Raw genomic sequence first — 25,486 nt, 5'->3', positions numbered from 1 at the left:
ATTTGACAAAAATGCTGCATTTTTACAGTGTGTAAAATCAAATGGGTTTGCAACATTATTGTGAGAACGGATGACAGATTTTTGTTTAACTCACTCCCCGCCAGGGTTTTTTTTTTTTAAGTTGCCCGAGAGCATTTTTTGTGTTTCACAAAATGCCTTCTAGGACTTGTTTTTTTTCTTAAAAGATGTAAACATACAAATCTATCAAATGAAAGAACAGACCCTCTGCTTTCAAACAAAAAATAAACAAACATACAAAATGGCGGGGGGGCTTTCATCCAATCTTAATTTTTTCTCTGTTTATAAACTCTTAATTGTGGGTATCGTTCTTCAAAAATACAAACATTTTAGCAAAAAGCTGAAATATTGCAATTTTGCTAAGGAATTTTTATAGAGATTAGATTCAGAATGATTATGAAAATATACACGAAGTGTAAAATTAATTTAAAAAATTTGCTTCAGTTTTTTTATAAATTGGCCTAGTGGACAATTGCGGTAATACAAATAACCATAAAAACTCACCATGAACACGTTTTTTTTTTCATGCACATGTCTCTTAATTGACGAGATAACTTGTCAATGGCGGGGAAATAGTTAAGCATAAACTCCTTTTTAAGAAATACAAACCCTGAATTATTCATATTTGGGTCAGAAATTCTTGGCTCATACCATTTTTATTCATCATTTTTATACAGACATTAAACATTTAAAAACAACATAACTACATCTCAATTTTGTTCATTACGTTTGACAGTTTTATTATAAAATAAACATACAATAGCCAAAAAAAGAAGAATAAAAAAATTGCCAGACTTGTGCAACACATTTGAAATACAAAGCTAACCAGGCAGGAAGGTTTTTCGATACTTAACGTATTTGAAAATGAATTCGTACAACTATACAATGTATAAATTCAAAGCATTGCAGGTTACCTGCTCTGTACAAAAATAACAAACCAAACAAAAACAAACAGTTCTACAGCATGCCAGAACATTGAAATCTTCTGTCATTGCAATTAATGTGTACAACTCTGTCCATCCTTCACAGCCGATACCTTCACAAGATAAAGGCTGTTTACTTGAAGTAGAAATCCGTCTCTTTCTCGACGTCAAACCAACATCCTTTTAGGCAATAGGTAGCATTGAGGCATTTCTATAAAGCGCAAGTTTCACAGAACTGCTTTCAGATAGATTTAAATATGTCTACAACATATAACAATACTGACGTCATTGAAATTGAGTTTTAAATGCAACTTTAAATATGACATTGTGGCTTGTACAAAGATTCATGCAGCATTAAAACTCGTAAGAAATTTGTGTTTCGTCGCCACAATTTTTTTCCACATAAATCTGTTTGCATATTTTATCCAAACCTTGAAACTTTCCTCATAGTGTGATGGCTGCATTTCTAAAACCACAGGAAAAGGAAATGACATCATTTCCCATAAGGCTCGATCGAGATTAACTTCTCTTTGGGACGTTGCTCCAATTTCAGTTTTAGATTTTGCCAGTATAAGATGCGGCATAGTCCATGCCACCGTTGTACTTCAACACATTGCCTTTCATTTGGTTACTTCAATGGCTTATATCAATCCACCTTAAGTAAGAAGTATTGCCTTGTTGAGTAAATACTTATCATCTTTAAGAAATCCATCGTAGCTTTACTATTCTGTACACCGAGATTCAAAAACCAAGACTATGATCTCCAGATGCTGACATTATGACAAACTGAAAGTAGGATCTTATGGCAGGAAGGCTGATATATTTGGAAGCGATGAGATGTTGCATATCTTCATTGACTGAAAGCTGTGGATGGTTTGGGGTCAAATGCAATGCCTTGATACAGGTACAATCTCAAAAAGACAAATCATAGTGCACAACTCTATATTGTACAGAAAAACACAAACTGGACGAGACTGTAAATAACTGCTCTTTGATTCGTTACAGTTTACATTGATAACAAGGCATTTAAAAATAGTGTTTAATAAAGAAATCTCTGATGAAGTTAGAAACTGACTTTATAACGTGCAATTGAATCAATTAAAACAACATTAAGTCCCTATGTGGTTTGATAAACTTGCCTTATATAGATTATTCAGTTTGAAATATATAACCAGAGAAGTGCTTATGTTTAATACTAATGAAGGCCCTTTTTGATGAATCAAATAACCAATGCCCGTCTTTTTAAACGTACCACAGGCCGTCTGTTTGTCAGCGTGGGAACTGGAAGATCTTTAATTGACTAACATGATGTGGTGTTTTGCGGTAAAGAAGAGCTATTTACATGTTTAATTTGCGGAGCGAATAGAAAGCCTCCAGCTGAGCCATCTGTAATTGGAGATTGTTCTTCCTGATAGGCTTTTTCGCCGTAGTAAAGCCCATTGAGATAGACAGTGAGTAGGGTTAATTGCTAACTGCATTTCCGTTATTTAACAAGAAACACCGTCATGCTTATTTAAAGTAGTCTGAATTACAGCAAATGTAAATAAACTTAAATCACATTATTAGAAATGGCATAGTTGTGTTTATAGCCCTGATCATGAAACGCTTAGAAATATATTTTCATCTCTTTTCAGAATATATGTCACATATCCTGGTATTAAGATAACAAATATTGGTAGCATATTATTTTTAAGTCCAGTACTATGCTACATTGTAAAAAAATGTCTTGTTACACTTAACATTTTTAAGTTGAATCAACTTTCTTGACTAGTAAGTAGTTGCAATAAAATATAAAAATAAAAGTCCAAACGTAAGAGGAACGCTGACTTCTTTGAGAGAAAACTCAAAACAACTCAAAAACAAAAAGATTAACATTTCACATATCTTTGGAAAGCTGAGATCCTTGTGATTCAAATGATGTTAACAATTTTAAGAAACAATTAACACAGCAGGTAAAATTAGTGTCCTGTTTAGGCTTTTTTAGGGGTTAAGTTATATCAACTTTATTTTTATAATTTATAGCAACTCCTCAATAGTCAAGAAAGTTGAAATTGATTGTAAATTCAAGTTGATTAATCTTAAAATTTAAATGCAACGATGAATTTTTACAGTGTATGTACCAGCCCTGAACCTAAACGTAACCCATATATGGAGTTAGCAGTCATTAAGGAACAGTTCACCCAAAATGAAAATTAGCCCATATTTTACTCCCCCTCATCAATCCTATATGACTTTCTCATTAGCCAAACACAGTTTAAATAATATCCTGGCTCTTTTCAGCTTCATTATGACATTGGATGGTGCCATAGTGAGCTGGAGGCTGACCTCTGACCCAACATTACATAAACCCATGGCTTCCCTTCAGAAGACATTTAATAGCTGTATGGATTAGTTTTCGATTGATGTACTTTTGGATCTTTCAATTTGGGGCACTATCCAAGCTCAAAAAAGTCAGGATATTATTTAACTGTGAAAGTCATATGTGCTTTCATTTTGGGGTGAACTATTGCATTAAATACACTATAATTTACATCCTATAAAATAAAATGCAACCAAATCATTTGCGTACTCTGACACTACTACTGTATGCACAATCTCTATAAGCCCAATGAATATACAATGCAAAATATGCATTTGTTCTGCATAACATTTTGACAGAGTTGTATAGTACTTAAGTATTTTTTTTTCTACATAAAAGTAAAAGTCTTTAGAAAACATACATTCCAAAACATATTATCATAATATTTACTCCACTACATTTCATCATTTTAAGTTGTTGGTTTATATTTAATATTTAAGTACATTAAACATTTAGTTATTTGTTGTACTTTTACTTAAGTAAATATTATTTTCATACTTTTACTCAATAAAGTAAAAGTACACAATTTTTATGTAATTAGGCATTAAATTAATTTTAATATGCAATATATAATAAATACACAGTATGATTCTATGCTTTAGAATGTAGTGAACATTTTTTAGTAAAGAAAATATTTTTTTCCCCAAGACAAACACTCTGATAAAGCACAGATGGTTGGAAAATGTAACTAAAATACTTAAGTATTATACACCTCTGCATTTTGATAATCTGTAAATGCAATAGCAATGACCCAATGTTGTCTTCATGAACTTATCTGAGGTAAGGTAAAATGCATTATTACAATGTACTGTACTGTGAAAAAGTCTTAGGCCTCCACCACCAGGCATGTTTTAGAAGTTTTAATGTCCATCCATATTTATTTTTCAATCTATTTTATTAACTCATTCACCGCCATTGACGAGTTATCTCGTCAATTATGAGTTAATATTTAACTAATAAATATGCCTTTCTGGACGAATTTCAAAGTGAAAGTGTAATACCGCTTTTATCCACTAGATGGACCGAAACCGAATTTATCAAAAACAGAAGTTAAAAAGATTTAATGATTTATTTTAACTGCCTTTATGTTTGATAGTCATTCTGAGTTTGATTTCTAACATAAATTCCTTCACAAAAATGCAATTTTTTAAGCTTTTTGCTCAAAATGTTGTATTTTTGAAGAGAAATATCCATATTTCAGTGGTTAAATTAAGTGGAAAAAGTAAATATATAATGAAAGTTTTTCCCCATTTTGTTTGTTTGTTTGTTTTTTGTTGGTTTGAAAGCAGAAGGTGTGTTCTTTAATTTGATATAATTTGTATGTTTATATATTTATAGAAGATAATTTTTCTTGCAAGGAATTTTGTGAAACTTTTGTTAAAATCACAAAAATGCAGGTGGGCAATTTTTCTCAAAAAGGCAGGTGGTGAATGAGTTAAGATACAAACAGAAAATACAGGAAATATGAACAAAAAAAATAATAATTAAATTTTCAGGATTAAATGTCTTCTTAAGGCATCTTGAGCGTTTTTGCGCATAATGAAGTAAAAAAACTAATTTCTTTAAAATTAGAAATGAGGATTTAATTTTATTTAGGTTTAAGAAATCCTGCAATTTCCTGCTATTGCTCAAGTGGAAGAGGAGTTTATCCTAAAAACTTGACACATCAGTTTACATTTTTATACAGTTTTTAATACTATATACACATTTCCTGTATTTTCTGGATGTATTCTATTAAAGAGACAGAGAAACAATTATATATGATCACTATGACATTGCAAAAACAACAAATCTAATTTTGGCATGGTGGCCTAAGACTTTGCACAGTACTGTTAATATTTATTACGGTTTGATTAGTATTTGATACATATTGAACATTTTTTGTATTTAAAGCTAAAACCTTTTCAATTAAACATCAGAATAAGAGAATGATTTATGCAATTAATAAATATTTGTGTTGTTGCTATTTAAAATACAGATTAGTTCTATAATACCATTGTAATGAATATATGTAACCCTTTCCGTGAAAAGCCATAAAATCATCCCACATAATTCTGTTAAAATATAACCTTGATATATTCAATATTGACTGCGTAAGGTCACGTCAACGATTAAAATCAATGTGAAAATAAACGTTGATTGTCTTAATCTCAAAATTTTATTATGACACATTAGCCTGGATTTCACAGACAGGGTCACATATCAGGTTTCCACATTTTAAGTTACAAACCTACTGTAGAGTCCTCTAAAAGAAATTCACTTGGTTTTCCATGGCATTGTGCCTGCATTTCATTATTACATTGCTCTATTGATAGTATTGATATTTGTCTCAAAATATTCACAAATGTATTTGCTCTTTCAGCCTATGAACTAAACATTTATAGGGAGAAGCAACATATAAATGTTTCAAAAACTATTCATGTGTTTTTCAGTGCAAGTCAAAGCGTGGGCAATAGAGGTGCATGTGATAGGCAGAGCAGGTTGTTTATTTGACTGAATGTGAGTCAGTGTGCTGCCGGAGGGCCACAGATTTCTCCGGCAGAACTCAAACATGCACGACAGCAGATGCTGCACAAGCCAAACGCATTTGAAAAACTGACTTCACACAAGTAAGATAACAGCTGGTAACATTGTAATGGGAATTTTTTGCATAAAGATACTTTTAGTCTTGCATCAACGGACGTCAACGAAGTGAAAATTGTCTCGCTTTGATTTATTTTGCTTTGCGGTTAATTTTTGGGATAAAATACCTTTTTTATAGTTGCTGGATGATTTGAATATTTATCATAAAGTATTGCTATTCATCCTCGCTGTGCTACAGTCTGTATTGCACTATGTTTGATTTATTGAACTTCTCGCTACGGTACGTGAAACTTGCCTTGAAACAACCAGAGTTAGGAGCAAATGAGGAAAGCATATTCAGCTGCACAATACGTAAAGAATTGAAATGTACCAAGAATTTTAGGTCATTTTCTATCATCATCAGAGCAGAAAATGAAATCCTGAAATGTACATCTTTTTTTACAAAGTTGAACGTTAAAGCCAAAACAGATACAAACATTTTACAAAGTAAATAAATAAATAATTATGTTATGAAAACAAAAACATTGGATATACCAATATGGTATGGAAAATCATTCGGATCCAGTATCATTCTTAAATATAGACTCTAATAAATTTCCATCGGATACGCAGGCACTTTTGAAAAATCTTAGTGAAATGTTCATTTCACACATACAGTACATCCTCTCTGTCACTCTCACAGTCTGACATTCACATGATAGATCGATGCATGAACCTATGCAATACAAGATGAACACAAGATCTGCTTCACACACATATGGACACACTTACGATCAGACCTGCACGGAGAAACTGTATTTTACAGAAACAATTTCTCATATTAACATTAAATTCATCGATAAAGAGTTTATGCGTGAAAAAAAAATGAAAACATTTGTGATTTGATCACAATTGTGGAGGTCCAAAAACACTGACTTGTTTTGTTCGCGAATGTCTCCTGAAATGGAAAAATGCGATGTTAAAATACAAGCGTTAATAAACTCTCTACAGATAGCGACCTAATGTTAAGTTCGATCGATCCAAAGATGCTGGAATGATAGCAAAAAACACATCGATTCGTCGTAGCGCTCGCCGATGTCTTTCACTTCTACCTCGAGCTCTCCGCGTTAACATGCAAGATTGAACAAACACCGAACAGTTAAAGTAGCTGTCATATACTACACAGTCAATATGGTACATATTGAAAAAATTTCTCTGATGCCACTTACAGAAGTATCAATCTCTCATATGCGCATAAAGGGAAATCGCTCATCTGTCTCTGAATGGCAAACTAGTAAGATCTTGGGAGTGAAAGCAACAAGCAAACAATCATAGTGCGGTACAACAGAATGATGGCAACATCTGAGAGAACCAATCTGACTAGCGTAGCCTTGACGGATAAGTGCGATTTCGAATAGACCAACATGGGTCTTGAATATACCTGAAAATGAGTATGAGATGTTAACAGCTCAGTTTATATGCTTACCCTAACCGAGTGTGTCTTAAAGGGATAGTTCACCAAAAAACAAACAAAAAAAATGGACAATTCAGTCATCATTTACTCACTCATGTTGTTACAAACCTGTATAAACTGAATGCAAAGAAAGATATTTTAATCAAATTGTTTGTGAGCCCCATTCACTTCTATTGTATTCTTTATTCCTACTATGAAAGTGAATGGGGCTCATAAATTTTTGGGTGAACGATCCCTTTAACTCCATGGGGCTAATGCTGAGTTTACACCAACCACGTTTCGGGTGTCAAAATCGCGTCTACTGCGCATGGTTTGTCACTTGAACAATTTGGATGCATTCGCGCGTGTAGAGCGGAGTAGACGCGTGGAAAAAGCAAGCATTTGACGCGCGTCAGAGGCAAACCCCGCTTCTTGTGCTATGCGGTTGTCTGTTTGCAAGATGACTGATGTTGATTGTGCATTTATCAAGAGAGTTACCAGTTTGTATTTGGTAACCTTACTATAGGGGGAAAATAAACGACGCGGGTCGATAAACGTCACGTGACTCAAAAGTGAAGTGTGTATTACAACTACCAGGTTGCCCAATGTCCTCACTGACACTCTTCCAAGCGAGGTCCTTTTTATTCCTTTCTCCTCTATAGAAATAAGAACTTGTGTGGTATAGCCCTGGGTGACTGCGCACGGACATCAAGCGTTGGTTGAATGAGTGACCCCGGGCGAGGCTGCCACCACAGCAGCAAGCAGGCTGCTGATTGGTTAACGGGGAGCAAAATTCCGCTAAAGTTCACATTTTTCAACTCGGGCGTCAGCCGCAAATTCGCGTGAACCGCAAAATACACAAAAAGCACCATTCGCGCACACCGCGCGTACCACGCACAACGCTGCAAAAAGAGGCGGAAACGCGTCTTCCGCGCCGCGGGACCTCTTGACGCGCATCAACGCATCTTCACATTGACTTGAAATCACTCACGCTTCACGCCTTTACCGCGGTTGGTGTAAACGCAGCATAAGCTCAAAACATACAGTACACAAGTACGCCAATGCTTCTTGCTACACAAGCTTCATATAATGTTTTGAAATTGGCCACGTTGCAATTTCAAGTACACTGTAGGGGGCATGATATCAAACGTTACTTTAAACTTCTGTGACCGGGTTTCTGTTTTGGGTCGGCTTACTGAACAAAACGATTGTTGTTGGGTAGCTAGCTACGTAAATGCACAAAATGTACAAAGCTACAGTTCGGTAGCTACCCAAATAATAACGTGTCTAAGTTTGCCTGACCCCCAAAACAGAGATCACCAGCTAGGTTTTTGTTCATTCGGTTAACTTGCTCGCTGCTACAGCTGTGGTATCTGTCCATGTAGCCCATGCGTTTCACTACGACGCAGCGACGTTCCGTCCTTCCGGGTAATCCAGTCTGTGGCGTTCCAAAATGGGTCCTGATGCACTCTCCTGGGAATAACTCACAGTTCGAAGGCTCGCTAGTGGTTAACTGTCGACTACCCTCGGGGCTCCAGAGATGGCGAAGATAGTGGAGGTAGAGATGAACGGTGGGGAAGAGAGTGAGAATGACAGCGAGAGAGAAAGAGCACAGTGGAAGCGCCAGCACTATAACAAATGGGCCTCCAGCCGGAGCCAGTGCAATCCTTGGCGTACGTATCGCACCAGTTCTGTCATGCTGCTGTGCTGCGTCAACGGTTCCATTACTGAGTCCAGCTCCTGAAAGAACTCTATCAAACCCACAGGAGGTCCAAGAGAGAGACAGACAGAAACACAGAGAGAAAGAGAGATTGTCATTTGTCTTTAGCTACGACTGCTGACAAACGCAACATGGTAAGGCTTACGATATATTCACACTTTTTTTTGTTGTTTGCACCATTATGCTTGTGTAACTGGAACCTGTTGTACACAAACATGGACAATACACTGCTTCATGTTCTAAGAAAAATATTTGGTTGTTATATTTAATGGTTTTTCCTAACCCCAAAATAGCTGGTAGAAATCTGAAAAAAAGACAAACCAAAGCTGGGTCTTAGGAGGTTAATTAACAACATCAACCACATAAAATCAAAGTAAAAATTGAAAAGCCTGAAAGTTTAGCCTAAAGATAACTTGCTGAATGATCTGATGACATCATTAAATATAATGACTGTAAAAATGAACAAAAGCGATGGGAATAACAGATCATATAGTCACGTATACGCCCGAGGATGCTATAGAGCAGAACCGATATTGTCGTAATCAGCTAATCCTACTATCATTTTGACCAAAGCTTATAACTAGCAGCTTTTAACTAGCTAGTAAAAACACTGAAGCGGGAACTTTTGGTTGATTTAGAGACAGAGGAGACCTCTTACAACACACAGGATATCTTAGTGTTTTTAATTAGTCTTCTCCGGAGGAAATGACAAGCCACATCACATCCCTGATGCAATTAGCATAGTGGCTTTTTCATTTCTCTGCTGGTCCGTACCAAACGTTGAGTCACCGATAACACTAAAAGCGTGAAAGGGGAATTTCTTATATAACACAGACCAATGTGACAGCTAAGACAAATGAGATGAGATTTAACAGCAAGAGAATCGAATGAATAAGAGAGCAATTTTTCACTTCACTTCTTGTTAAAAGTGATTGTTTTATAAGATATAAAAGTTAAAAAATAAACAAATTAATATAAAATAATACAATTATAATATCATTTTGACTCACTATTAGGGTTGGGAATAGAATTTCGATTCGGATCATAACATTTTGATTCCACATAACCCTTACGGTACATTCACACGGGGCGTAAGCGTTAACGCTTAACGGAAGGCTTGTCTGAAGCGTGGCCAACAGCCAATCACTGTGGCCGCAACACAAGCTCCGGTCTTCCATAAACGTAATTGGCTGGCTCTGCCTAGGTTATTTGCATAAGGCGATATGATTGGCTGACGCACGCGTTGCCGCTTGAAAAGTTGAGAAATGTTCAACTTCTGCCGCGAGCAACGGCACTGACGTGGCGCCGACGGATCCACAATTCAGTTCGCCAACGCTTGACGTCACCCATTAAAAGTGAATGGGAAGCGTCAACGCTTACGCCCCGTGTGAATGCGCTGTTACGGACAAGCACGGTCACATCATTTTCAAGTCATCGGCCAAGACCTGAGTCACCTGACCTATAGCCATCTGTGCACAGTGTGCAGGACCCTCCACTCGAACTAAAAGTCAGTTCACACGATGGCATGGCCGCGGGAAGTGGCAGTGCGATAAAAAAAAAAACATCGCACTGTCCGAGTGCTGAAACGGCTTTACGCACGTTTGTAAATTCTTTATCTATTGATTGTAACAAATAAAGTATTTTTAAAGTCTAAACCTTATATAAAGCCTAATATATTCTAAAAATGTAATTATACACCATGTATTTCTTTATAAAATTATGCAATATCAGAACTAAACCCATTTTATTATTTTTGTTCAATTTATTAATTATTTATAAGTTTAAAAACAGACAGTAATAGTACTATTTAGTAAAAAAAAGATCTTTATAAAAATATACTACAGAAGGTATGTTACTGTGAGAATATTTTACCACTGTTAATCGATGTGTGATCCTAACTTAAAAACGAAAGTAAAATATGTTCGTCCGCATGGACATTGAAAATTGTGGAAGCCGCTCTAAAGTGTGGCTGCATTTTGCTAAATCAGAAAAAAACAAAGCTAAGAGTAATTATTGTGACAAACTATTATGTTGCAAGATGGCTGTCACCAGCAATATGGGAAAGCATCTGCGGATGGTTCATCATATAGAATTAAAATAATGCACCCTTTTTGATGTGTTGCACATTCACAGTGCCTTCTTATTAGTCGCGGAGAGACCAATCTGCTTCGAATACTACTAAAACGGCAATGAACTTGGCATTGAGATATTTGCATAATGCTGGCGCCGCCCCGCCAGGTGCGTATATAAGCAGCAGGTGCAAATAGGGAAATTAGCTTCTTATTCGCTGAGAAAGCCGGAAAGTGTGACCGGCCGTAACAGCAGGTGGCAGCACCTGTGGCGACGGGACGTGACGTCTCCGTTCCCTCCTTCAGGGAACGAGGGTTACATCCGTAACCGAGACGTTCCCTTTCAGTCGGTCACTACGACGTCACGTCGTGACCGACGAATTGGGAATCCCTATCAAAACGCCACTAGGGGCTGACCTCTTCCAGTGACTGCGTAAAAGCCCTCCGGTTCCACTTAAGGAGGAGGAGGTAGGTTTTAAGGCAGAAGGCCGGGCACTAGATGTTCCTTTAACCCCACAGAAGTGCCAGCGACTGGGAAGCGCCCTACCTGAGCGGGATAGGAACGCTGCGGAAGCCACCACCCGTCTTAAGGGCTAATGGTGGGCGAAAGTCAACCGTAGTTGAGGAAATAAGACAGCCGTGGCTGTGTAAGCAAAGCAGTGCTCTGCTAAGGGAAACGTGGGCTAGTAGGATTAACCCCACGGAAAAATACTCACAATGGAACCCGGTGGGACACAATGTGGAGCCCGAGCCAGACACGTAGGTTCGCGAGGATACAGCTAGTGAAAGGCTGACAGCCAATGCTCCGCAACAAAGGCTGCCAAGGCAGCGGAGGAAGAACAATTCAAACCATTACGCATTTTTGTTCTGAAGGCCTTCCATACTGACACAGTTATGAAGCATCAGTTGGAGGCTGCAAGCCGACCTGCGAGACTGTTCTCCGTGCTCCCCCTGGTGAGGAAGAACACGAGAGGATACAGGCTCGATACGAACACTGTAGAATTTAAAGAAACGTATTAGGTGTCGCCCAACCAGCAGCTCTGCAGATGTCTGTTAGCGAGGAACCACGAGCGAGAGCCCAAGATGAGGCAACACTCCGTGTGGAGTGCGCTCTCAAATTAAAGGGGCAAGGAATACCCTGAAGATTATAAGCCAGGGCGATAGTATCAACTATCCAATGAGACATCCTCTGCTTAGTGACAGCTTTCCCTTTCTGCTGGCCACCATAACAAACAAAGAGCTGGTCTGAGGTCCTGAGGCTTTGCGTGCGGACCACGTAGAATCGCAGTGCGCGTACGGGGCACAACAAAGCAATGGTTGGGTCTGCCTCCTCCGGGGGCAGCGCTTGCAAGCTCACCACCTGATCTCTGAAAGGAGTGGTGGGAACTTTGGGCACGTAGCCTGGTCTGGGCCTCAATGTTACACTCGAGGCAGCAGGACCAAACTGAAGGCACGAATCGTCAACAGAGAATGCATACAAATCCCCTACTCTCTTCACTGAGGCCAAAGCTAGCAGGGTCAGAGCTTTCATTGATAAAAGCTTCAGACTCGCAGACTGCAAAGGCTCGAACGGGGGGGCCTGAAGGGCTTTCAGCACCATGGACAGGTCCCAAGTAGGAATAGAAGGAGGGCGCGAGGGGTTTAGCCTGCGAGCGCCTCTTATAGTGTAATAACCAAATCATGCTGGCCAACTGATCTGCCGTTGATAAGTGAGTGAGTGACGAGCAGAAATAGCGGCGATATCAACTTTAATGGCGAAGGGACAGCCTACCATCTAACCTATGTTGAAGATATAAGCACAATGTTAATGGGGCATTCTCTGGGGTCCTCGCGTTGCAAAGAGCACCAGGTGACGAAAAAGGTTTATTAAGCGCGTAAGCCCGTCTTGTGGACGGTGCTCGAACCGCGTCGATGGTGTTAGATACCGTTTGCGATAAATCACCTAAACCTTGCGCGCGCTCAACGACCATACATGGAGATCCCACGGGTCGGGGCGCGAGTCCCAATGTTCCCCTTCCTAAGAAAGAAAGTTCTTCCTCAGGGAAATCCGCCAGGGAGGGCTGTCGCGGGGAGCATTAACTATGAAAAACCAATTCCCAGTCGTCCAGTACGGACGATTAATAAAAGGCTCTCCTCGTCCTGCCTGACTTTGCACAGTGTCTGTGCGATTAAGCTCACTGGAAGGAATGCGTATTTGCGCATCCCCCGAGGCCAGCTGTGTGCCAATGCGTCCACGCCGAGGCTGCCCTCGGTTAGTGAATAAAATAGGCGACAGTGGGTATCGTCCGGCGACGCAAACAGGTCTGTCTGCGCACGACCGAACTTCTTCCAAATTAGCTGGACCGTCTGGGGGTGGAGTCGCCATTCGCCGGGGCGCGCAGCTCGAGAAGCGCGTCCGCTGCTGTATTGAGCGAGCCCGGAATGTGAATGGCACGAAGGGACCTCAGATGCTTCTGACTCCAAAGGAGGAGATGACGAGCGAGATGCGACAGGTGACGAGAGCGCAAAACCGCCTTAACGGTAAATAACGCAACAGTCGCAATGGTATTGGTGTCGGCTAATACATCCTTCCCTCGCATCTCCATAGCGGAGCGTACAAGTCCCAGATATACAGCGCACCGCTCGCGGCAGTTGGGGTGCTATGCACACCCCTGAGACTGCAAGCCCGTCATACGTGGCGATCATCCCGTGCTAAGGGCATACATGCTACAGAATGCCAGGAGACCTTTCAGGGGCGCATTGTCTATCGGCAATGCCGGGTCTACCACGGGGAAGTTGGAATGACACGCAGGTGTAATGTTTACACGGTGTATGCCGGTGCGCCACGCTCTCCTCGAGACTCGATCGTAAGCCAACGCTGAAGCGGTCTCATATGAAGCAGCTCGGGCGGTGTCACAACCGCAGCATGCTGTCATATGTCCAGGAGCTTCTGAAATTGTTTCAGAGGGACCGCGTACTTCCCTCGAATTAAACCGAGGCAAGTCAGAACTGACTGGTTGCGCGCTCTTGTAAAACACGCCATTTAGTCGATCGAGTCTAGTTTCCATACTGAGAAAAAGGATCCTCTGCACGGGGCAAAGTACTCTTTCCCAGTCGACCTGAAGACATAGACGAGCGAGATGCCGAAGCATTAACTCTGTGTTCGCGCACGTCTGCCAAGAACGGGCTATTATAAGTCGACGTACATAAAGCAGAATGCGAACAACCCTCTCTCTGATATTTTAAAGCCGTGACTAGCACATGGAGACACGGAGAGAGAGAGAGACAGCTCGAATGATGTACTTAGTATTAATATGCCCACCCCACGACGCAGAGCGAAAAACGGTCTAAAGCGAGGGGAGATGGACACATAAAGTACACGTCCTACAGGTCTAAGGCTGCAAACGATCTGAATATTGAAATACGAGCCTCGGCGTTATCGTCCAAAAGAACCCCTTTGTAGAGCCGGTGCTCGGTAAATCAAATCGATCGTAACCCGCCGCGTATTTTGGGTACTATGAGATAAAGGCTGGAAAAACCCTATCATCATCTCGGTAAGAGGGACCGGCTCGAACATCCTTCGCCAACAGGATATCGATTTTTGCACGCAGTACATGTGCATCGGACGCTTTCACTACAGTGAAACGAAAGCCCGAATTTTGGGTGTGCCGGATTCGTAACCGAGGCGGATTGTGCGTAAAACCCAACGAAACGGGCTGGGAACTGAAGCCAAGCACCCAGGCACCGTACGAGGAGAAATAACGACACTACCGAAGTACCCGCGGTGGGGCAGCGAAGCGAGACAGGTGGGACTGCCGGTGCGTCTGCTGTGACAGCATAAGCATCTACAGTATGTGTGTGTGACACTGACCTGAGCCCGCTGAGGGTGACGGTCGTCTGGTCTCCTCAGCGGAGAGCACAGACTCCGAGGAGGGTGCTGGTGGTCCCGTCTCCTCAGCGGAGAGCTGGAACTCCTCAGGACACCCGCTGGCGATAGAGGAGAGGGAGGAAGAGCATGTGAATGCCCGCTCACATCTCTCTCGATCCTCTGAAGACCTGGAGAAGGAATAGGAATGCACTCTTTTTGTGGTTTTGTGGGTGCCGGCTGAGAAGCCGGCGGAACAGAACAAAACGAAACCAAAGATTCTCCACCCGGCCCTCTACCGGTGGAGGGAGCGATGCCATCACCGTCTCCCGTAGAGTGATCCCATCCGAATCCAGGTCGCCCGTCTCAGGGCCGCTTCGATTTCCGTTTACCACGGGAAGCGGGTGGGGCGGGCGGGGCGGGCTGCCGACGGCTGTTCCCCCTCCGTGGCCTGGAAGATGTTCTAGTGGGGGGGGTGGAGGCAGCCGCCGCAGGGCGCCCTCGGCGAGGAGCAGACGGGGCCGCCGGCGCTGGAGGGCGAGATGCAGGTCGCTTGCGCCGGGGCATGATCTGAGCGATCGCCTCCGTCTGCTTCTGGGCGGCGGAGAACTGCTGGGCAAAAGACTCCACCGACTCACCGAAGAGACCAGCCTGGGACACGGGAGCGTCTAAGAACTTGTTCTTCTCCGCATCCGACATGTCCGCCAGACATAGCCATAAGTGGCGTTCCTGGACCACCATCGTGGACATGGCACGACCAATCGCCTGCGCTGTCACCTTCGTAGCGCGAAGAGCCAGATCAGTGGCAGCCCGGAGCTCCGAAAGGACAGGCGAGTCGTGTCCTCCCTCGTGCAGATCCCTCAAGGCCTTCGCTTGATGAACCTGCAGCAACGCCATTGCGTGCAGGGCTGAAGCCGCCTCTCCACATGCCTGGTGGGCAGCGCCCGTTAAACCGGAGGACTGTCTGCAGGCACGAGAGGGGAGGGTTGGGCGGTCCTTCCAAGAGGGAGCGTGTGCCGGACACAGTTGCATCGCGACAGCACGCTCCACGGGAGGGATCCCCGTATAACCCTTAGCGGCTCCGCTGGTGAGGGAGGTGAGGGGGGAGGGCTGAAACGGCCGTAATCTCGTGGAAAACGGCGACTTCCAGGTTCTAGTCAGCTCCTCGTGCACCTCGGGGAAGAAAGGCACCGGTGGAGAGGGTTGTGAAACCCGGGCAGCTCCAAAGAACCAATCATCCAGGCGGGACGGTTCGGGCTGAGGGGGGGGAACCCACTCTAACCCTACGGTCTCCGCCGCTCGAGCGAGCACGGCCACCATCTCTGGATCGAACTCCGGCGTCCCAACCCGACCAGAGGGAGGAAGGGCGTCGGGGTCCACGTCAGGGGGAGGAGGCCCACCCTCGGATGCTGCGGCGTCGGTGGACCCGGAGGGCGGCACGATGGATTCTAGAGACATCGTAGAACACGACGCTGAAGTCTCCATCGGCACATCAACCGGCTGTGGATGAGGAGGCTGAGAGCCTGAGGACGAATCCCCCGCTCGGCTCAGCACAGTGATGCGCAGGTCGTCCTTTGAGAGCTTCACAGCCGCACCGTGGCGGCGTTCAGCACTCGCATGACGAGGGTTGCGCTTTTCCCGGAGGAAAGACAACCGTCTGCGCAAATCCACAAGGGACATGCTCTCGCAGTGAGAACACTTACCCCCAGCGAACGCTGCCTCTGCGTGCTCGATGCCCAAACACGAAAGACAACGCTCGTGACCGTCCTTCGGACCCATGTATTTGCCGCACCCAAGATCGCACGGACGAAAAGCCATCCTGAAAAGGACGCTGATGTCCGGATATACGAGAGAGTGGCTGCCTTTAACAAGGCACAAAGCTCTCTCGTATCACTCTTTTAGGGAAATTCACTCAGATGCTTAGTTGATGAGCGCACAGGGAAAGGCAACGCACACACTAAACTCAAAAACAATAAACAGATGTAGAGCCGTGGAATAAGCGAAGCGTCCGCTGTGGTACTGCTAGTACAACCAACTTCAGCAATCAGATCCCAACAGAGTAGAGTAGCTTCTCAGTAGCAGATACTGCAGGCTTTCGAAGCGAATAAAAGCTAATTTCCCTATTTGCACCTGCTGCTTATATACGCACCTGGCGGGGCGGCGCCAGCATTATGCAAATATCTCAATGCCAAGTTCATTGGCGTTTTAGTAGTATTCGAAGCAGATTGGTCTCTCTAAGCGAGTTCCCAATTCGTCGGTCACGACGTGACGTCGTAGTGACCGACTGAAAGGGAACTAATTGTTATATCAGAGTTTTGACAGATGGCAATAATAATACGAAGTTTATGATTTATAGAAATGAATCTAATTATATTGAAGCTAGGTTAATGTTACTGTAGTTGAGTCGCCATCATTTTCGTAGGTACCTGTATAAAAAATTGTGCTAGCCTAGCCATGTTTTTTAAAAAGTTTTGCAGCTTCTAAAAAAGTTTTTATGCCTCATTTTTTATGTTCAGCTGTAACTAATGGAACAAAATAAACATTTTTATCTATGCAGGCTGGAATTTTATTGCTTTTCACCCCTTTAGAATTGAAACCAAGAATCATTAGGAGTCTGAATCGATAAATGGAATCGAATTTGGAACCGGAATCGATAAACTTGAAATGATGCCCAACCCTTCTTACTATACTGTAGCTAAAATATCTTAAGAAGAATGATGAAACTGAAATAACTAGATTCATTACTAAAAATAACTATAAAAATTTTTTTTTTTCAAAAATATTTTTTATAATAATAAAATGTGGTTAAACTAATGGTTATATCAGAGTTTTGACAGATGGCAATAATAATACAAAGTTTATGATTTACAGAAATGAATCTAACTACATTAATGCTAGTTTGATGTTAGTGCAGGTTTGGCCAAATATTAACACATATTAATAATATTGCATTATATCAAAACGTCTGCAAAATCATTTCAAATAAATAGTGAATATTGAGTATATTCTTAATCTGTTTACTTCACAAACACTCTAGATCTCTCAAACTAATCCATTTAATTTGTTTAATTTGAAATAAAAAGAATCATACAAACCATCCACCAAATGTTACAGTACAACAAAACTTTAAATATTATATTGCATCTTACCTTGACTTTCCTGAGCCAGCTTGTCAGCGGTTTCCCAGTGTTCATAGCTGCGCAGGATGTTGTTGGTTATGTTGACGTGACTTGCTGCCATGTGGTGGATGCGTTGAGGAATGGCCACACTTCCAGAGGCAGAGGACGAACCCATGGCTCCACTGCTGACAGAGCTGACGGGAGACGGACTCAGAGACATGGGAGACGGCGTACCTGTGCTCCTGAAGACAGACGGATGAGATGTTCAGATCAGTTCATGAATAATGCAGTTCAGTAGATAGACAAGGCAAGAGACTGACTGTGTAAAAAAGCACACAGTATGCCCGGACAGAGCGAATATCACACCTGCACTGGATAACTCGGCAAAGATTGTCAACTAGACACTTCGACTAGATTTGGTGTTGAGCTCGCCTACAGGAGTGCAGTGTACATCAGAGAATGATGGGATTTCAATGGGGTTTGGTGTGACAAGGATATAGAGGAAGACACCTCTGCCATGTGACCAAAATGTATAAGTTTATTAAATGTACTGTATTTCGCAGTATTGTTGCAGTAATTGTCGCAGTAATATTGGTTAATATTGTATATTAATATTGTATTGACTGTGAATAATATTTTATATTATTTACAGTCGTATATTAGTTAACGTTGTATATTTTTTACTGTATCATCACACATATTCAGTATTTTCTATCTAAACACACCTGTTACTATTCCACAGACAAATGAAAATACATTCAACCCTCAGCCGGCTAAATTACGCGGCCTGTCAACGGCAAGGCCCAATCTTAGCAGTTTTCGAGGCTTCGCATAAATTAATAAACTCCCAAGAGAACGTGGAAAAGAACGTCAAGAAAGATTCATGATGGTGAAGTCCAGGATGGATGCGTTGATCGCCGTACAGCAGGAATGGGTGGATCAAAAAAGGACTATTTTATTGTTAATATAGTGACTACAGGAGCCGGGCCACTGAGGCTAAAATGTTTTGACAGGCACGTTGGCAGACCAACAGCGGCCGTGGGTACTGTAGAAACCAGATCAGACACATACAAACAAATCCAGCTCACACCACTGGCATTTTGACATGGACAAGATGTTCCCTTCCCAAATTTTATATCTTCACATCCCTTCATTGATGTTAAGTAACCATGACTGAGGTTTCATATCTCACACTTAGTTCACCAAGCACTTGCCGGCTGGAAAATCATTAAGGAGCGCTGTTCTCAAGAAAGATGGGACTTTTATAAGCAAGCATAAATACATAAAAATGAGAAGAGAAAATGTGCGTACTTTCCATTGGCTCCCCACGGCGAAGGTGCTTGGGAACTTTTCGCAGAATTCTGGGAAAAAAAAAATAGAGACATGTTTGCAACAGTACATATGCTGTTAACGCAGTATTAATCATTAGCTTGCAATTTAACAATCTATGGATATTAAATGGTAACAATTTGGACATTAAAAAATAAAATTAATTGTTTTTGGTATGCAATATTAATAAGAACACATTATTTAAGCTAAAACTAAGCAGGTAAAATGAGCTATGCAGAAATCTTTATTTCCATCACTAATCTGCGTTCAACATGTTCGACAACTGATACGGCTCTTACCTTGAAATACTCCATTAGCGAGCGTGAATACTTCATTGCGTGATCTTTCTTCAGTTTGAACATTCGCAAATACAAAAGTGACAAACAGCGATTGCTGAAAAAACAGAAAGCAATCATTACTGTAACATCATCAAGTTTACAAATGTCAATGTATGAATTAAAACACGCCATTTTCACGTTTCTGTTTACTACACTTTCAATGCAAAACGCAACCGTGATCGCTAGGACTGGGCAATTGTCCATTGTCCATTTCTGTATGTATTTATTGTTTGCTCATTATTGGGAAAGGCGCTTTATAAATAAATTATTATTATTATCATTATTTAATTGAAACAACAAAATTTTAAAAACACATTTACTCGTTAACAACAAAAATGCATAATAAATAAACTATTTTTAAAAATTAGCTAAGAGCCTGTTTGATATTAAATATATAGTGTGATCAAGTTATTTGTAAAATGTAAAAAGAATAAAGTGTATTTATTAGGATAAAATATGGATATATTCTAGATTAATTTAACCCAATGTTTGGGTTTGTCTGTATTTTACCCAACACAATCTCATGGAAATACGTATTTTAAGAGGTGGTTAATTCATATTACGACTTAGACTAGACTACATTCATACATGTTTTGTATGATTTGCTTTCACCACTTTAAAAATTGGGATTAGGGGCGGGGTTAGCGGTAGGATTTCATTATTGTTTTTTTTGTCATATGATTTAGCCAACTCGTAAAATATGTACTTAATTCACCCAACTATAATTTTGCTAGATTTTTTGTCAACCCAGTGTTTGGTCAAAAAGGAACAATCAATTAAACAGTCAATTAAGAGAAAACATTCGCATGAAAAAAAAAATGTGTTCCTGATGAATTTTTTAAGATTGTCTCTAAAACTGCGATTATCCACTATATGGAAAAAACTGAAGCAATTTTTTTTTAATTAATTTTACACGTTTTGAGAAATGTTCTGAATCTGATCTCTAAAAAAAAGATTTTAAAAAAATTCAGTTATTTCAGCTTTTTGCTAAAAAAATATTTTTGAAGAAAAATATCCATATTTAAGAGTTTATAAGCAGAGAAAAAAATATAGATAGGATGAAACATTTTTTCCCATTCTGTTTGTTTGTTTATTGTTTGAAAGCAGAGGGTCTGTTCTTTCATTTGATATAAGAAGAAACTTTTCCTGGAAGGCATTTTCTAAAACATTTGTGCAAATCACAAAAATGAGTTAACATTCTAAGTGCTAGCTATAAAACAGATTTAGCAATACAAAGAAAATTGGTGAAATTGGAAACTTTAAACACTCTCAGACAAAAAGGTACAAAAGCTGTCACTGGGGTTATACCCTTTTAAAAAGTACACCTTTGTACCAAATCTAATAAGTGCATTATATATATTTATATATTTTGGTACCTCATAGGTACATATATGTCCAAACAGTGTTATTATAACAAGCAGTACAGGTATGTAACAGTATATGCTCTGTGGAAAATGCAGCCAGTTTCATGGGGTGATTGACCTTTCAACAGTGTGCCTGCGAGACACCAGATGCTTTGGACATATGCAGCACCCCATGAAACCAAAACAAGCTTTCTCACATTCTTGACACATCTACTGAACTCACATAAATATATAAACACAATTCAAGCAGGTCAGCGCTTTTTACGATAGGCGTTTATCTGTTGATGCATCTATTGGGCATGAAACGCCTCCCTACAACAGAGGTCCAAATATAAAGGTTATATTGGCCCAATATTTGAAGCCGGAGGCTAAACATATTTTCACAGCGCTCTTAAAATGCTTTTAATACCGCCTTAACCGTATTATGTCATCAAACCAGGTTCATAAATCATAAACGAAGCTGGCTTTGAAAATCCCTTACGGCTGCTAGACAGCTTTCATTAACAAGCTAGAGAGACTGGCAGTCGAATTCCAATCTGGGCTGATGACTGTCATCTCGCTATAAGCGCAAAACTAACCTTGACATTCAAAATAAACAAGCCGTGCCGGCGTGACAGGCAGGCAGAGCGCAGGAGGCTTTTATCTGGCCGAGAATATGTTTCCACTGTCAACGTGCGGAAATCTTTCATTATCCTCTAATAGCTTAATGAAATACAGGAATAATGATCCACTCTAAGCTGATTAAGCGCTTTAGCAGTGTTTTAAAGCTTCCTTGCAGATACGGATGATTGTCGAAGAGCGATGGCTGAGAGGAGATTTAACCGGCTGCCGGGGCAAAGCACTGGATTTAGCTTCTGATGGTTCGCGGTTAACGGCGGTAGGGTTTTATAATACCACCCTTGACGCCCTCATAGGAGGCACTAAGGCATATGTCATTTCTCGAAAATGAGTACATCATCGGGGTTATTAAAGTAATTCATGGCCTTTAAGCCAGCCTTTTTTGATGTAATGCATTTTACGTGCAATATTGTGGTTGAGGTCCATATACATCGTTCACCATACATGGTGCTTGTGCATGCAGTCACTGTGTATGTGGTCGTGAAAAAAATTCATTTTCGCACACAATGCATTAGATTTTGATTATAGACATAAAATCTGGTACACATTGGACGTCAAGAGTTTCTGGCAAAGAATGTTATATTTTGCCACTATCTCAAATGTTTCAAAGGCTTGTTGGCTTGGAAAATGTGCCAAATCCAGACACTTTATTTATAAGTGCTTATTTTAGGAATGTTGGAACACAACAGACAGGTAAAAACCCACTCTTAAAATGGCTGGGTTATTTTTAAGCCATGTTGGGTAAATATTGGACAGTGGGTTGTTTTAACCCACCTCCTGGGTTATTATAACCCATGGCATTTGCTACACAGAGACTCTTCTGTAAGAGTTCACTTACAAGCTGAGCCATATCGCATACATTATCGCAGGCCATTCGTCCGTGATAATGAATGCAAAATTGCCCCGATTATCAGTGAACTACGGCTCTGTGTAGTAAATGGCGCTCCATCTGAAAGCAGGTGATGGTGATTTACTACGAATCAAGAAAGCGGCTTTACTGACAAGATGCGCAATGACAACCACATGCGATTTATCGTGCAGCCCTAGCACTTATTATCAGGACGACAACGCGGATACACTTTGGCCGTTTCTCAATATGCGTTCTTGTCTGTACTTGTGTTCTTGTGGACTTGTGAAACGTCATCAGTTGCGGACCAAGTACTGTTCCAAATCAAAGTTCGCACCAAGCCCAAGTTCACATAAAATCCCCAGATGTGTTCTTGATCCGCCCATTTATTGAGGATGCATCAGAGGAGACTTGTGTGGACTTATGACAACGTAGTTTCCCAGAATGCGTTTCCAGTCAGGAGTTTGTCCTTCTGAGTCTGAAGGACACAAGTCCGAGTTAGGCGTACTTGGTATTGAGAAACGGCTTTTGCTTATTATACAAACAGAGACGCATAGCAGCACACAAACTTTTAAAACATGAAAAAATGTATTATTAAAATATAAAAGATTATTATTAAAAGTGGAGTGCACGATTTCTCAAAAAAGCATTGGGAAAGGGAGTCGGGCTGACTTCCAAAACACACTTGTAGCCAATCAGCAGTAAGGGGCGTGTCTACTAACCGACATCATTGCCTGGGTTGCGTATGTGTGGGGCGGGTCTATCAAAAGAAGGTTCAGAATCTATTGGGTTACACTGTCAGAAAAAAAGGTACAAAACTGTACCTTTTTTGTCGCTGGGGTGGTACCCCAAGGCACTGTTTTGTACGTTTACAGGTATATAAACATAATACAATGTTGTACCTTTTGAGGTACATTACTGTTCCTTAAGGATCTATTTTGTACCTTTAAAGGTACAGTTAACTGTTTTGTACCCCTAACATTTTACGGGTACAAAATAGTTCATTAAGGTACATAAAATGTCCTTAGAGTATAATATTGTACCCCATAAGGTACAACATTTCAATGTGTTTTATACCCATAAAGGTACAAAAAGGTACCTTTTAGGGTACCACCCCAGCGACAGAAAAAAGGAACAACTTTGTACGTTTTTTCCTGACAGTGTAGGGGCGTGTTTGTTTGTGATTTCAAATGTCAACATTGGCTTTTAAAGATCATGGACCCTCCAGTTAATAAAGACTAGAGGACTTTGTAAGGCGTGCTTCACCTGTAGCCAGGTAAGTAATTTTTTGCTTTTAAAAGTGCAAATATTGCATTTATTTATTTATTTTTGAAATGCTATCCCATTGATTTATTGTATATGATGACTTTGTACCTCTGTAGTCTATATGGTAAGATGAGAACCATTTTTAAGTTATAATTTTTAAAACACTCAGGGCTCTCTGCACGTTATTTATTGCCCATTACGGCCAAAAAACACCCATTACTAATTAAGAAAGTAGGGACAGCACTTTTAGACCATGCGATGGATGCGCCAACCATTTTTCCCATCGTTAAACAAACAAAAGTGCATTCGGACACGCCCTAAGTGAACTTGCACCGTGCGCTTAATACAAAGCGCTTAGATCATTAAAAGTAGGGCGCTTGGTTTGATGTCACACTGAACTTCATCAGAACAATATATACTTAAAAGCACTATACTGTATAGTTTCCTCTAAACATCATTATATCACGTCAGGAGGGCAACATGAATGTGTTTAGGTAAACTTACCACAGTACAGCGAGTTTCTTCTCAGCTATTGTGGCGGAATGACTAGTGAAGTTCTTTAATCTCATCGCATACCTTAAATGTAACAACAACAACAACAAAATCATGAGTTAGACAATAATAAATGTCTATTCATGTTAACATTGACTTTGGAAGACTTAGGTCTAAGTAAATCTAAATCTGCAAAAATTCAACAAAATGCATACAGTTATAATCTACAGTTTTCTTAAATTTAGAACGTTTAATAAGGCGATTAAGATTTTGGCTGGTAAAATTGCTGAATGGCTTGTGATTTTGGCAAACCACTAGCCACACTGGACAGTAATCTTAAAAGGTAACGACAAGCCCTGACTCATGCAAATACTGTGAGTGTGACTACACTGTAAAAATTCCTTGTTTCCATTAAATGTTTAAGTTTAATCAACTTGAATTTACAATTAATTTAAGCTACATTGACTAGTGAGGAGTTGCTATAAATTATAAAAAAGTTGAAATAACTTTAGCAAAATATTTTGCTCATTTATTCGTGTCATTGTCACGGATCTCCGCATTTTTTCATGTCCATACCACACAATATCTTTTCCGTGTCAGTTTCACATTTTGGTTACTCAATTGTTTTTCCTATTTTCTTACCATTTCCGCATGGGTTTGGGATTAGAATGACTTTCTGTAACATAAAATGACATCCTAAACCAAACGAAACTCTAACCCTAACGTCAGGCGACAATTGTTTAAAAATTCGGAAAAAATAATATAAACCAATAGTTAAAGTGACATCCTAACCCAAACCCCAAATCTAACCCCAAACCCAAGTGACAATGGTTTAAAAATAGGAAAAGCAATTGAGTAACCAATATGTGAAACTGACACGGAAAAGAAAGTTTGTGGTACGGACATGGAAAAATGCAGAGATCCGTGACAATGACACAAATAAATGAGCAAAATATTCCATGACTATACTGAACTTTGTGAGATCATGTTGCAAGCAACTTCCCACTAGTTAAGAGTGTTGAAATGATTTGTAAATTCAAGTAAAGAAACTTTAAAACTTAAGTGCATCAAGTTTTTTTTTACAGTGTACCCACAATTCTCTGACATCATATTTTGATCAAGCCTTCAATAAAGGCTAAAGCTCTTCAATGATACCTGTTTTCAT

General features: G+C 40.4%; 1 protein-coding gene across 1 annotated transcript in view; it reads right to left on the bottom strand.

The window, feature by feature from the left end:
• Positions 1–582: 582 nt before the first annotated feature.
• aff2 (AF4/FMR2 family, member 2) overlaps positions 583–25,486 on the bottom strand; it is a 309,260-nt gene continuing 284,356 nt past the window's right edge. Inside the window, exons 17-21 of the mRNA XM_073812202.1 lie at positions 24,334–24,405; positions 19,696–19,789; positions 19,379–19,428; positions 18,098–18,309; positions 583–9,066 (exon numbers count right to left, since the gene is read on the bottom strand). Coding sequence (XP_073668303.1) covers positions 8,945–9,066; positions 18,098–18,309; positions 19,379–19,428; positions 19,696–19,789; positions 24,334–24,405 — 550 coding nt within the window. The 3' untranslated portion in view covers positions 583–8,944. The remainder of the gene's footprint in view (positions 9,067–18,097; positions 18,310–19,378; positions 19,429–19,695; positions 19,790–24,333; positions 24,406–25,486) is intronic.

The sequence above is a fragment of the Paramisgurnus dabryanus genome, chromosome 16 (genome assembly GCF_030506205.2).
Source record: "Paramisgurnus dabryanus chromosome 16, PD_genome_1.1, whole genome shotgun sequence".
Taxonomy (NCBI): Eukaryota; Metazoa; Chordata; class Actinopteri; order Cypriniformes; family Cobitidae; genus Paramisgurnus; species Paramisgurnus dabryanus.
This window is presented reverse-complemented; position numbering and strand designations above follow the sequence as displayed.